The following is a 15407-nucleotide window of genomic DNA, read 5'->3' on the forward strand; positions in this document are numbered from 1 at the left end:
AACACTTTAGCCTATGCTTGCCGGAAGAATATAGCGTTTAATTACTATTACTGTAACTTTTATCAAATTCAATTAAAAGATACAGGCCTATTCTATTTGTCTTCTGTCTTTTTAACTACAATGGGCCTCATTCACGAAACGTGCGTAAGGTCAGATTTAATATTTATGAACGTTCCACGAACACTTCGCATTCATCATCAGATACACCTGGGATACGCAAAAATCGTGAATCCCACGTTGGTTTTTCGTAGGCATGAACTATCTACTGGGCCTGTCTGGCGACTACCTGTACAGGTGTTCAGGATGTAACTGATTGGTCCAATCACAAAGGGAGAGTTTGGATAAGTGTGCTGAACGGCAGAGCGGCGCATTCCCCACGGGAGCTAATAAACACCACTTAAATATGATCAGAAGACCACGTAATGGGTAATTTGCACGTGTTTTTATATTCAGATCTTCGTAGTAGAATTGCATCCTTCCATACAGCTCATAAGTCTCTAACACACACACAAATAGAGTTACGACGACACATCCTAACCAATGTGGCTATCACAGTCTTCACACCTGAATCTATTCAACTTTAGGAAAACAATCACTATAAGTTATTATAGGGCTTTTGTCCAGCTGGCCGGCTGAAGGCACAATCCATTTACCTTCAAGGTTGAGGAGGTTACTTTCAAAATGATGACTAAACCTGACTAAAATTGGAACCACTTACCTAATGCAGCTGATTTCGAAAAATCAGAAACTTCCTCTTGCTTAAATTTGAATTACTTTGCTTAGCCTACAGGAGAATATGAAAGGCTCAGGGACAAAATGTAGTCTACTTTGCAGAATTTTAAGTTGGGCTAAATTCAAAATATCCCGACTGTAATTTGAATAATATTGTTATGGCATTCATAGTAAAATTTCACAGTTAACGACTTTTACCCATACCTTCAAGCATTATGAGAAATTGAATATGTATATTCCTATTTTTCATAAAGATTCTTAATTGTTTTTTCTCAAACTAATGGACTGCAGCTACCATTTGGTTTAATTAGATTAGTGTAATCCCATTAGCCTACATGTAACTTCTCTTAGTTTACAGTCTGCATGTCAGGATGCATGGAGAATGACAGCAGGAGGAAGTACAGTAGCCTAATGTATTATGTAACATATTAGGAGTCAGCAGATTCAGCTACTGAGCTACAATATCAAACACAAAGAGTTTAGTAGATCACATGACTGGCATCTACTGTGCATTCAAATGTGCAGATAAACTAGACTTAAAATCCACCCAGCAGCAGAAATCATATGATATTCCTTTGATTTTATCCATCAATTTTTTGAGCTTGTGATGTCAAAAGAAAAAAACTACTTTGTTGAAAATGAATTGGAGACTGACTTTTTGGGCTCATAGTGTCATTAATTGAAATGATTTTTTACATCTAAATGAGCTTACTTTACTTTTAATAGTTTCTAAGCAGAAAATGAGCTGTATCCTCACGCAATCTCTCTGTCAACGTGACTGAAAAATCAATCTCACACTCACTGACAGTAAAGTAGGTCCAAGAGTCCATCAGCTCCATCAATTTGTCTGTTAATGGCATCGTTACAGGAGCTTTGGCTCTCATTTCTAGTTTTGGCAGAGATTTATTCATCTTCACACATCCAGAATAAACGATCCAATATCACAGTGAAATTATTTTTTAAAGTAAATTTTCCCTTTAATGGCTTGTGAACACATGGTCACAGAGCTAAGCCAGTCTCCACCATGCAAAGACCAATCCTTCAAGCTTTCAGTGAATATTTGGGATGTAAAACCTGGGCCGTGTAGCAATATCTGCAAGGCTCAGGAGCTATGGAGAATGATATGAGTTTAATCACATTTCTTTTTAGACAAACCTGGGAGCAAGATAAATCTAAATCATCCTACAATCAAATCATATGAGGCATCAGCACCTGAACAGTAAGAGAAGATCTATATTGATTGACCCTAAATAAGGAAATCAACTGTCTAGATTATAAAGGAGACATTGCGGTGTGCTATAGGCTTATTCAGGACTCTGTTTCCCTTCAGGTCTGGGCTAGAGCAAGAAGATGGACCTAGTGAACCTTCACATGAAACAGACGGTCGGCTCCAGGCTGCTCTTCATTCTCGCAAGGAACAGAAACGGAGGTCGGCTTTAATCAATCATTGATTGTATTATCACAGCAGCTGGAATGGTGGTTATCTCTTCAAATTCCTGTATTTTTCTGTTCAGTGGTGGGCATGCTGTACATTGTGTTAGTATCAGAATTTAGCCATATTCCTAATTTGAGGATCTCTAAATTTTACTTTATCAGTCACTAGAGTTTTAGATGGGCAGGGTTTCATTGGAGGTTAGGGATATAATGTCCTGGCTTCCAGTCAACCAGTGTAGCATCTGTTATATGACTGCTTTCAGTTTGAGCTGCCTGAATTCAATCAGTTCAAATCATTAACTTATTTGTTAGTTAGTTTGAAAAAAGGAAGCACATTGATATCTGAAGTAATGAAACTGAGATGAAACTGAAACTAATGAATAAAAAGTGACTTGGCCTTAAAGCCTCTGGAAACTTGGCCTCAAATATTAAAAATAGAAAACAATTATATAATATCACAATATTAAGTATCGTCCCAAATATGAGTTTAAAACAAAATTTTAATAAGTATTATATTATTATATTATGGCTTTGTTGCTCATTCTATCCTCACTGCATATATTATTCTCCAGCTTTAGTAGACTTGCATTCACATATTGAACCCGTGTTTCAGAAGAGTCTGTGGTGTGTTTTCCCAGGCTTCAAATTCGAACATCTTGTCGGCACTTGTGTGACCTCCTGCCCTTCGTCAGCGGTCCGTTAGACACAGCGACCACACTGGAGCTCACTGCCAAGTACATGAGCTACCTGAAGCAGACTCTGCCTCCGGACACTCTGTCTAAAGTAGGTCTCTTGCATGGTTTTCGTTTTAATTGCATGCAGAGGCAAACTTTTGCTGTGACAGTTTTCATCACTTTGAATTTTGTTCACTGTTGTTGTTTTTGCTGCAGGTTCATAAAGCAGTAGAGGAGAATATGAAGGGCTCATGGAAAAAAACAAGGAAACCATCAAAGAAACGGTATTGTATCTATAGAATTAGACTCACTGATGGAGTTAATTCTTTTTTATATGAAGTGCAGAGTATAATATTTCTTGCCTCAGATATAGTGCTAATGAATTACATTTATGTTTTTCATTCATCTATAGGCCTAGGCGGACAGTGAGGCTGAAGAGGAACATCTCACAGAGAGCAAAGCCAGCTGCTAAGAAGTCAACTAAGGGTATTATTATTTTCTACTCTAGATACTGTATTTCCTTGTTTGTAGCACTAGTATTGATTATAATGCCTTGCAATCCTATGATAACTATTTCCAAAGTATGTGAGTATTTTAACAAATTAAATTCCAGCTCATGTTTCGAGGAGATGTACTCAGCACAAGAGCTCTGAACAAGTAAATCAGCCGTCGGTCACAATAACCAATCCTCTGATGATGGACCAAGCTCCTCCTCCAGTTGAAGGCCTGACCGCAGTCCATGCCCTGCCAATACTGTTGGACAAATCGTCCGTTCCCCGGGGACAGATGCTGCCAGTGTGCCAGGATCAATTCCTAGCTGCCTCATTTCAGTCAGTGGAAAATAACTGGATGAACCTGTCCTCAGCGTTTCCGTGCCCCGCCTCCACCGCCTCCACCTCGCCGGTGATCAGCCAGACTGTCCTACCAGAGGCGGGACCGGACCCATCCTCCAGCCGTGTTGTAACACTAGAGATATGGGATGCCACTTCAGGCCTGGAAAACCCTGCTGCTCTCCCACCAGTGAATTTTCCTGACCAGACTGCTGTAATGAATGTCATCATAGCCCCAGTAGGGCAAAGCCAAGTTCATTCACCTCTAGCTGGCCTAAATGAAAATATCCCACCAGTAGATGTTATAAATCAACTGCTTATTCCATCGTTGATGTTTCAGGGTGCAATTATAAGTTCTAATGCAACATCTGAGAGGTTTGGTCAGTTGGTGTCAGGCGCTCCGTGTGTCTCAGGGCCCCTCCAGGAGAGCAGCCTCTGCAGTAGCAGCCCCTGGACTAACAGTCTGCAGGACACAGTCAGCCCCTTTTGGCTGGATTTGCTTTTAGATACCAACGACAACTTGTGCTTCCCTGATGCTGCTGTTGAAAACACTGTTCCTTCTCCTTACACAAAGTCCAAGCAGTTTTGATCGGCCAAATATTGTCACAAATATTAAAGAAACAGAATGTTTACGGATATTGATTTATTTGATTTGTTTTTATATAATTTGATCTTGGTCTATATGGCATTTTGAGAGATGGATATAGGAGGGTGGTACAGTTTTCTTTGTTGACATTCTCTCACATACATTATTGAAGAGGAACCCTATATTGATTTTGTGATTTGGTTAGGGAAGTCTACGTAGAGTACCATGCCATTAGTTTAAATGGGTACAGTCTAAATGATGCAAGGAGATAATGGTGTATGTGATATGGTATCGTCTTGGTTATGACTAACAGAGTAGTTAAAATGTATAGAGAATTCCTGATGACACAGCCTGTTAAATCTGATTTGCAGTATAGCTGCAGTTAGTAAGACCAGTTAATAAATATTGTACATGCATTTATCTTTGTTGTGTTATTGTTGTGCTTTTCTCAGTAATTTACAAAAGTACTTATACTGTTGTATTGTTCTTAAAAAGTTGTTGATGGCATTTCCAATTGCATGACTTGTTTTTTTTTTTTACTCGGCTTCTTTGATTGTGATAAGTGTCATGTGAGCACATCTTTAATCTCTAGCCAATAATAGGCAAGAGTTCTGGTTGTTCTGCATCTCTACAATTTCCTAGGGTAAGTCATCATAGGTCATATTTTATTGTATTTTCCATGAGTCCATTTTAAAAATAGTCAATCCATAAAGGGCTTTACATAATAGGGTTAGGGTTAGTCATAGCAGTGAACAGTGGAGAACTGTTCTTTATTTGGTTGGAATACCTTGTCATTTTTGTTCTTTAATACGATTATATTATATTATTATCTGCCAAAAATTATTAATAATGAAAGTAGCAGATAACACGAGGCTTCCATTTGTTCAAATAAACATGCATGTCACTGTAAATTAGTTTTGATAGTATGTATGGTGGGATCAACCCAAAATTTTAAACTTCAAACTATTCTGTCATTTTGAATATGAACTTAATTTGAGTTCAGTGAAATGAAAATCAATGCTTCAAATCAATATTTTCCTAATTTATCTCTAGATAAAAACATTTCCTCAAAGCTGATGACAGGTTATGTGATGCACATGGTGTCTATTTCTACATCACACTATGGCCACTAGGTGGAGGTATGAAGCTGATAGATCCAAGATAAATGCATTTATATTGTGTTTACTGTATTCATTTCATTTGAACAGCCGCTCTAGCAGACTACAGCTGCAGATGGGCAAGTTGTCCAGATCAAATCCATCCGATCCACACTTCATTAAAACAGACGCCCCATCCCCTAGTCATCTGTTCAAAAATACTGCCACTTCAAGTTATATTTTGTCAGAATTCCTTTTAATATTTCAGTTGTGAAAGTAATCGTCTACATACAGCTACAGAAGTACATAAGCAAAATTACAATCATCTGCTGAGAGTTTAAAGCTGGAGTTTAAAAACAGTTAAAGACAAACCAGAACCACCTCACTCAAAAACACTTACAAAGTAAGATTAGCTGGCTTGGAAACTTTTTTTTTTGTGTTTGCATCACATCTCAAAAAAATACACATGTGGTTAAATGTTTTGTCCATACATCACAATGTTAAAATATACAATTTTATATTAGCAAAGATTACAAACATCAACAAATCAGAACACATTTAAACACCACAATGGGAATTAATGTTGCATCTTGAAAATATGTGGATACAACAGATATTAAAATGTACAACAGGGCAGCACTGCAGATTGTAGCAGGTAGACATTAATTAAATATGTTAGAAAAAAGCACTTTTGGACTCCTCGGACTTGCTGTCGAGAGGGATTAACTCTTTGGTAACCCTCATTGATAATAATTATGTCAATAATAATTACATATTTTGCAAGCTGTTACACTGTCACAATCTCACATCCTAATGAGGGTTAAAAGAAAATGCAAAATAGGCTACAAATTGTCCAGCTTCAGTTTTACAAAACATTTCACTTTTGCATATCATTTGACAGTTGCAGGCACAGTGAGCAGCAGTGAGTGATTTATTTTTCCTGTTAAATATCATAGGAAAAATAGCGCATCAGACGATCTGTTCTGTCTGAAACAATTAGATCTTCAGATGGTGATATACAGGTCCTATTTTTTTTTCCAACATTCTTTCAAAGTAGATGAATTGCACTTACCCTAAAAGGGATAAAGAAAACCAGAACTTAGATAAATGCTTTTTTGAGTATTAGTAAGGTTTTCAGGGTCCAGTCAAAAACCGTCCAATGCTTTCTTACTATAAACAGCATAGGGAAATTACAGTCTTCTTCAATACCAATGATACAAAATCATAGGTCAAACAATCAGTATACACAATCATTTTATATGTGTATCACTATATAACCCAAGTGAATGTACATGATTCCACTGCAGTTCCTCTACATCTAGGTTCATCTTATGTACCACTCCTTGAAAAGATTAAAGTGCTTAAGAGCTGTATCAAACTATAAGATATGCAAATAACAGTAGTCGTCTTGTAAATATAAAACATGTATCATAAATAAAGCATATTAAATATAGATTTATTTGATATAAGAATACAAATTATGTGTTAAGGCGCTGCTGAGGGAGGGAGGGAGGGCACCACAGGCTACTTCTCAAACTTCTCCACTTGGTTCCCCTTCTCTGGTTTTTCCTGAAGCTTGTAATCTTCCAAAATGGCCTGCGCCGTTTGCCTGCCGGTCCTTTTCACCACAGCTTTGAGCCCCAGGTTGTCGATATTGAAAGCGGTGACGCCCACGTTAATGGCGGAGTTGACAGCGTGGTCTGTGGCTTGGCCCACCGCCGCCCCATACCTTCATCAAGAGTTCAGATTTGGGTGAGAGGGCAGAGCAAGAGACGAGAGACAGAGGAGGTTGGGACAGTTATCACTGAGTGCTAGGGCTGGCGAGGATGACATGCTGAACGTGAATTTCATTGCGAGGATCAAACCCATGCAGTGTACAAGCTGAAATTAAGAATTTTCTGACTGCCAGAAATAGATCTGTAATCAGCGCTTTTGTCCACAGCAATTTAGAAATATGTAGTTAATTGCATTGTAAGGGTAAAAAATGTACTCCTCATTGGAACGCTTAGCACAAATTCATTGGATATGATAAGGCTTTAAGTTCAGGCAGGACAGAAACATTGTTAAGTGTGAAACATTGGGAGAAAACAGTAAAAACAACACCAGCATCTGCGTTGCAAGAAAGGGTAAGGAGGTGAATTGACACAGCAGAAATTACTCTACAGTGCAAGAGCCTAATCATCCCAACAAAGAGGCTAAGGTCATGCTATTGATTAGTAGTGTAAAGGGTTAATTAAGTGTGTTTAATTAAGAAAAAATACATGTCTTCTCGTTAGGCGGGTCTAAGATCTTTTGTAGACCCCTAAATCTGCAAAGTAAGTGGAAGAGGAAACTGTTAAGTGCATGTTTGTTTTTGCTTGTATAATGCAAGTAAGCATTTGCAAGATACACAACAAAAACTTGTCTAGCAAGCAGTGTTTAATTAACATTTAAGCAAGTGACACATTGAGTTCAAAGAAAAAAACAACTTACTTATGTTTTACGGTGGTGACCGTCTCTGATGCTACACTTGTAGTTATGTTCTTTGCTGCTACTTCCAAGCCAGTCCACATGGTTGCAAATCCTGTGTATAAACAAAGCATCAAAATACATAGCTTAAGCATGCATGGCACATTTTAGTACTTTTCTTATAGCCAACTTACTCTTAATGAATGAAATATGAAAGTGTACCTTGTACTCCACTGGCAGCCACCACCATGGCTCCATCTATGTTGGAGCGCCCATCCTTGTCCTTCTTCAGAGATTCTGGGATCAGCTTGCCTCCATGTTTTTTCACGTGTGGCGCCAACTCCCGACCCACACAGCCAGCGACGGCACACACCCCGTCCACTGCAGTGACACAGGGTTACTCAGTTAGAGATTTACTGCCAGATATCCACTAAAAGGTCACTAAAACAAGCAGACTGGGGATGACTTCTTCACCTAGTATCTGGCTGACTTTGACAGCTCCTCCGGTGGCTTGCTTGGCCACATGGAGGCCTTTGGTGACGGTGGGGCTGACATGGGCGGGCTTGTCCTCTGGAGTGATGTGCTCCCTGAGTTTAGACGCCCCCTTGTGAATGGCCTTGCCTGTGAACTCGGCTCCCTTCACCAGGCCCCAGCTGAGCCAGGACGCACCTGTGAGGACAACACAATTACACAACAACAGTCACACCTTGGCTTTTTATGGCCTTGTAAATCCAGTAATTCTGATACTGACCAAATAGACTGATCACAAATATTCTCAACTATCTCCTAACTCAGTGGTTCTCAACCCAAGATAGGGTAGATAGGGTAGCAAGATCTTTTTTTTTTTTTTTTTTTTTTTTTTGGGGGGGGGGGGGGGGGGGGGTCGTGAGATGATTTATGGGATAAGAAAAATGCATATTTCTACTATACAAATTTATTACCATGTCTATTTTTTTCAGATTTTTCTGTAATTTTTGTTCTTGTGAAATACTGAATAGATTTTAGCCTCCAGGCCTCCACTGACAGTGAATCAAATGAATTCTTTGGTTGAACTTTGGTTGAACACGCTTGTGACGAGGGGTCGAGTGCTTCGTTTTAAGGGGTCACACGCCAAAAACCAACCACTGTCCATACTGACACCACCACAAACTGCACAAGCTAAAGCATAAGGATTTCCAAGGTTGATGATGTGGGCTCACCTGTCAGGATGCCATTTGCCACCTTTTCACTCCACTCAGGCAGTTTCTCCTCCTCCTCCTCCTCGGCTGTAGCTGGAGCGTTCTCCTCGGTCGGGGCGATGGGCACCTTCTGACTGAGATTAACGGTGTCTGCCGCTTCATCTGGGGCCTGATCATATAGACACATTGGTTAGCTAGTGTGAGACGCAGACAGACAGTGTGGGCTGATGATAAGGAAAACAGCTTTTCAGTCACAAATGGGCAAAGTCTTTGTACAGCTTGTCAGCCACTTTCTGCAGGGTGCACAGATCCCCATTCAGATGTTTGCCTCCAAGTAACCCCCTGGTCACACAATACCTCCTCTCATTATTTTGTGCCGCTCATTAAAATGCAAGATTTGTTGGTCACAAAGAGAATGCTATAAGCCATTTTAAAATGTCTCCGTGCCATCGGAAAACAGTCTCCCTTTGTGCTGAAAACCCCTACTATTCTAAAATCATTTGTTAAGCCCATACAAATCATTTAATCCCAGATATGAAAGCAATACAAAAGTGCCTACTTGCTTACAGTCAGTGGGTGCTCCATGAGAGAAGATGACTAGCCTGGCAATAGGACTACATATATTAGAAAGGACCTTGTTTGGTATCGATCGGAGTCAGTGTCTCTACCTCCATCATGGCTGGAATTGGCACTTGTCTTTGAGTCGGAGCTCTGACATTCTGTTCTAACTGCTGAGGATAAGAGCATTAGGACTCATTAATTCTCCTCACCTGCCTATTTCAAATCCCTACAATGCTGAGGCAGGGGTTACTTTGAGAGGCGTGCCAGCTCGGAAGTAAGCAGGTGCAAAACTTTTATGCCGGACCAAAAAACTGAGAAGTCCTTCAAATCCACTGAGTTCAAGGTCTGTAAGAGTTGACTAAGCAGCAACTGTAACCACTTTTTTCGAGAGGGACAGGATTAATAATTGTGTAGTCTACATTAACATTTGATGACTAGATATTGTAGCATTGCATTAATATTATGAACCAATCAGACTGATGAATTGAGATTATCAGCTTTCAAAGAATGAAGTCTGATTATCAGTGCTATTCCACTTTAACAACTGACAGGCTCACCAAAAACAAAGATGAGGTCATTATCACATGCCTGAAACTACCAATAGGGGCAGAGCTGGGCCACTTCACAGTCTCATTCCCCTAGAATAGTTCTATGCCCCCCCAAAGGCACAAGAGAATTTGTGAAAAGGTGATTTCTAACAATGCTTTGTGAAAACAGAATTTGGTGCTCAATAGAAATCCATTTGAGAATGTAATTCCTCTGAGCATCCTGGAATCACGAGATGGTCAGTGAGAAAACTAGTACAAAAAATATGTAGCATCTGTTACAAGAAAAACCTTATAAGCCACACTAGCATTTATTCCCACAAGTATGTCAGATACGTGTCTCAGGCTGTCACAGCAGTGATCGCACAGCGCTCACCTGAACCCTGAGGTCTGTCATCTGGGAAAGCAGGTCCTGGAACAGCTCTCTGTCTGCAGCAGGCAGCTCGGACGACAGAACCACTCCCACATAGTAGCCTGGAGCCGGAGCCATCATGTCGGGGAACATAAACACCCCGGTGTTACACAGCAACACCGGAGAGTCCATGGCCATCAGAGGGTACAACCAGTCACACACCTGTCAGTAGGAGAAGTCATAAGAAAAATCATAGAAAATAAAATGCATGACTAGAAATATGTCATAATGAGCGTATAGCTGCAACTAACAATTATTTTTGTTATCGAATAATCTATTCATTATTTTTTTAGATTAACTGATAAATCAATTAGTCTATAAAATGTCAAAAATAATGACAAATGCCTGTCACAAGTCACCAGAGCCAAAAGTGCTGTCTGACAATTGCTTACTTAGTCTGACCAGCAGCCAAAAAACACCCAAAGTATTCATTTTATAATGATATGAAGCTGAGAAAAGCAAGCATTGTGAAGCTGTAACTAGCAAATGTTTGGTATTTTTACTTGATAAATGACTAAAATAATTAATCGATAATCAATTAATTTTATGTCAATCAACTAATAATTTCAGCACTAATGAGAAGGCAGATGTATGACACAAGTAAACCAATGACTAAATACTTCCTGACTCAACTGTAAATATTTTTTATTCCTAAAACATATGCCCTGCCATTCAGTGATGTATGATGATGGCTGCATTTGCAGGGAAGTCACACGCATTAGAGGAGGAGAGCTCTGCAGAGAGAACTTGCTAAGGTCTAGGGCCATTTCAAAGATAACCTTGAAAATGACTAGCCTGACATTTCTAATGATAGCTCTGGTTAATGCAACACAGTGAACTATCTGAGGGAAGCCAAACCAGAGGACACTTTCTCTCCCTCTGACTGCTGCACGTCTAACAGGATTATGGGGCATGACGGCCTAAGAAAGCCAGGTTAAGATAATTACTTGCATTGTGGATGTGAATCGTTGATGTCACTCACTGGCAACGGGGCAATCCTAGGTTTGTTTGGTACATGGGAAATTTCCCAAGGAGGAATCAAATTACAAGCTCATGATCCACTAGTTTCAGTGGATTGGCTGTTTAATTAACAGAGCAAGACAGTGGCTACCTCCAAAACACAACTTTGCCGACTGGGAAGACCTCAAAATAGCTCAAAATGACCTGGATAACTCATTGAATTAGTCTAAAAACAAGACCTAATCTGCTGAGTTTACATAGCCTCATGTCATTCCTTATCTTAACACTTGTTTTAGTTAGTGTTTACACATCACCTCCACATCTACAAAGCATGCCAGTGGATCAAAGGCCTATTGGTTTGTACACTGCCTGAGGAGAAACCTAGCTCTGTGCAGGCTAATTTGTCTTGGTGCCTTTTATAGACTGAAGGACATCAGGGGTTGGGAGAATAGAGACATCCGATGTGCCTCTCAGACTAATCCTTGTTGACTGGAAGAATCAGTGGTGTGTTATCTGTAGCGCCGTTCAAAGAGGAGTGCCAAGTTGTGTAAAATTTGATATCTATGGCTAGAGACAAAAGCAGGCAAGGGTAAGGCTTTCCTGGTGACACAGATGCATGGTACATAATTTACCTGAACTGCAACAATTTCAGAAACATTATTGGTTGACAATTTTAGTCTTCAAAAATGTCGTCACACAACCCTAGCTGCCAGCCTGCCCACAATGAATGCCATTTGGGTTTTTCCCAGGATGACATCATGACCAGAAATCCCTAGGGATTAGGGGCAGTGAGTCAACACTCACATGATCCAGTCCACAGGGCAATGGATAGAGATCATTAACAAGCCTATCTCTTCCCTCTGAGGACTCGCAGTGGAAGGGGTCCTGATGAGCCAACCAAACATCTTACAAAATCAGGTTAAAGGGCACAGGAGAGACTGAGGAGGTCTGGTGACAGTGCAGTGATGACATTCCTCTAGCACCGATTGCATCAGCTGGGCTATTACATTCCTGTCTATGAGGGTGGCTTGTCTAGCCCTTTCAAGCAATATAAACTGCACCAGAGGATGTTTTAGTGTGTTGAAACACCATCATTCTGTTGCATTTTTAAAGCACTCCCCGCTGTTCTCTTACCTGCAGAAATGCTGGCGGTCGGTTGGGCATTCTCTCCGAACGCTCGCTAGTAAACTTCACCAGCCGCAGGTAGCCTGGGTAAGAGGGAGCGCTCACTTGACCGTCAGGTGTGACAAAGAATATCTGCACCCCGTGAGGGAGAAGCAGCAGCTCCTCTCCCTCTTCGCCCAAGCTCTGAGGAGACGGTGAAGAGTTGGACGTATGGCTGTAGAACTCATCGCCTACCAACGATAGCTCCCCTGCATCCGTTCCATAGGAGATAGACAGGTGGCCATCGGCTGCCTGAGCAGAGTACGCAGGAGGCTGCTCGCTCACAACCGCAGGCTGTCTTGTAGGTGAAAGAGGTAGACCCGCACTGTTGAGGGCAGGCATGCCTCCTACAGCTCCTGCTGAGTGGCCATTAGTAAAAAGCAGCTTTGGTGGAGCTGGCCTCCCTGGCTTCTCTTTGGTGGAGAGTTTGGGGTAGAGGGTCTCTGAGGACATGCCTGCATCGCTAGGCCCGGACGCCCCGCTGGAGCGAAACGCAGGTCCAGATCCAAGGTCCGAGCTGGTCTCTAATATAGCTAGGCGAGTGGTGATGTTGTTAAGGGTCTCCTGCATCTTCTGCTGCATCTGTCTGGCTGATTGCCAGGAGCTGCCGACGCACTCGTCTCCCTGTGACGGCACACTGACGGCCCTGAGAAGGTGCTGTCGCCCTTGTTTGTAATGCTCGAGGGCCTGTGCCTTGTCTCCAGCTTCATCTGCAGTCAGTGCCTTATTGATGCAGTCAAAGGCCCTCTCATAGCCATCTTTGATCACTTGAAGTCTTGCATTGTCGAATGCATCTTGTTTGGCTTTCTCCATTCCTTCTAAGACAAAAGAGTTATAATTAGCTTAAGTTATACTATGATACCCTGTCTAAACAAGGACTGATCTTGGCACATCACATGCACAGCACAATTTAGGCATATAACTTTACATCTTGGTGGTATACATATCAGCATCATTAGTTAAGCCAGCACTTTGAGATATTTCAAAATATTTTATTTGTGACACAAAACGGATTTGAGGGCTACTGCTACTTGAGGGTAACTGCCTGATATTCAGACTGAATGGTCATTTCAACAACAGTTTTCAACTTCGCGAGCAGTTCAGGAGCTGGTATTCTCTCAAATGTGCTTTATTTTAAAGCTAACTTTACAAATCTTGCCCTCAGTATTCAGCCTAGTAAGAGTCTTCAAAAGATAAATTCTGACAAAATAGTAATATGTAGCCAATACTTAACTTCAAAATATCAAAATTAGAATTGGCAAGTTAAAAGCCCACTTTTCCACCGATAATTTGGGGACTTGACCTTATTTAATATAACCCAGGAATTGAAAGACAATGGCCTGTTAAAACGGGTTCATCAATCTCTCCGACTGATGACAACAATCTGGCTCTCGTAAATTAACGTTAGCTAAAATAGGTTAACTGACGTTAGGTTTACTCTATCTCTTATTAGGAGTTGACCAGAGATAATGTTACTGACTGTAAACGACTGAGCTGACGTTAGTGTTCCCATTATTTAAGTTGCTCCGCCACAACGTTGCATCAAAATAATTACATCTAACGGCTAACGGTAACAACTAAAAGTTAGTTAACATTAGCTGAGGTTAGGTAGCTGAGGTTAGGTAGCTTAGCTGGCTGTTACTAGTTAGTTAACTGCACCATCACTTACCGTAGACCAGTGAGCGAAAAACTCCCCAGAACAGGTGAATTAGCTAGTTAGCTAGCTAGCTATGTGATCCTGTGAGCCAGGGATCTTAGCTATCAAATGTCAGATGGCGTTAACTTCGATCAACAGTCGTCCTCCTGTGTATTTGTGGTCTAAACGGAACGGAAACTCTCTTCTGTTGGTGTTGTAGCTGATGAGCCCTGTCTATCACGTGTTTCCAAGGCTTGGAAAACAAAGATATTATAATGACCAAGAGCTCCACTGTAATTTACTTTCGCCTTCTGCCGGAATGAATCGACTCTAGTAAATAGGGCATGACGCCATACGGTAAATGTCTTTCAACGGTGTGCTGCAAGGGACAAAATAATGGAGTCACGCGTCAAATGCGATATACCGAAAGCCACAGTCGCCCTCTGCTGGTGTCTGCGCTCAAACACCAGAGAGCCAGGCCCTTTGGAAAGGACTGTTTTCTCTGTAGGGATTTTCCCCAATAAAATTATATTATAGAGTACACAGAGTTAGGCATGCCAGGTATGGAGGCATAGTTCCCCCAATTTCCATATAAAACAAGCTTCCTTTATTAACAGTAATTACTTGCGCACTGCTAAAGACATATTTAAAAACGACTTGTCATGATATTCCCATTCTGTTCATGAGAAATACTTTTGCACGAATTTGTCAATGGGAAAGTGGGCATGTGGATGTAATGTCAGGGATGAAAGCGATCTGCAGGGGCAATAGTTGTCACTTTCCTTCCACATCAAGAGCCAAAACATGGTGCTGCTCCACTTATAATGAATGGAAGACTGTGTAAGACTTTATGTAGCCTACTCACAATATGTTTATTTGAGGGATTACATCCAAATTAGTTTTATTCCACAGCAATGCTAACATATATGAACCAACAAGTGTGTCAATATCCCTGTAAAATCACCCTGGGTGCTATGACAGTCACCATGTATTCAGTTTTCTATGGGGCAAATATAAAATGAGTTGGGAGCAGCTGGCTGCTATTCATGTCTTTCCACTGTAAAAAGAAAGCCCAAAAGCTATTATCAAATCAAGATGACCAAAACTCGCTCATCTCTGTTATAATCATACTAAAATAGCAGATGTATTT

At 40.8% G+C, this 15407-nt stretch overlaps 1 protein-coding gene across 2 annotated transcripts; it reads right to left on the bottom strand.

The window, feature by feature from the left end:
* Positions 1-6546: 6546 nt before the first annotated feature.
* spartb (spartin b) lies at positions 6547-14563 on the bottom strand. Of its 2 annotated transcripts, none has more exons than XM_071924761.2 (8): positions 14291-14563; positions 12592-13436; positions 10462-10659; positions 9001-9148; positions 8276-8470; positions 8024-8182; positions 7826-7916; positions 6547-7082 (listed from the first exon to the last, which is right to left on the bottom strand). In XM_071924761.2, exons 2-8 carry the CDS (start codon positions 13432-13434, stop codon positions 6878-6880), a joined length of 1839 nt encoding a protein of 612 aa, XP_071780862.2. In that variant the 5' UTR covers positions 13435-13436; positions 14291-14563; the 3' UTR covers positions 6547-6877. The 2 variants fall into 2 exon arrangements, with proteins under 2 accessions (XP_071780862.2, XP_071780863.2); XM_071924762.2 differs by having other exon boundaries at positions 6950-7661.
* Positions 14564-15407: the final 844 nt, after the last annotated feature.

The sequence above is a fragment of the Centroberyx gerrardi genome, chromosome 6 (genome assembly GCF_048128805.1).
Source record: "Centroberyx gerrardi isolate f3 chromosome 6, fCenGer3.hap1.cur.20231027, whole genome shotgun sequence".
In the NCBI taxonomy this organism is placed as follows: Eukaryota; Metazoa; Chordata; class Actinopteri; order Beryciformes; family Berycidae; genus Centroberyx; species Centroberyx gerrardi.

Bases quoted from the DNA above. Each gene is read 5' to 3' on its own strand.
- spartb (XM_071924761.2), bottom strand. From the start codon at position 13,434: ATGGAGAAAGCCAAACAAGATGCATTCGACAATGCAAGACTTCAAGTG. The intron at 8,471-9,000 runs GTGAGCCCACAT...TTGTCCTCACAG, and splicing joins GGCAAATGGCATCCTGACAG to GTGCGTCCTGGCTCAGCTGG. The intron at 8,183-8,275 runs GTGAAGAAGTCA...GTGTCACTGCAG, and splicing joins CAAAGTCAGCCAGATACTAG to TGGACGGGGTGTGTGCCGTC.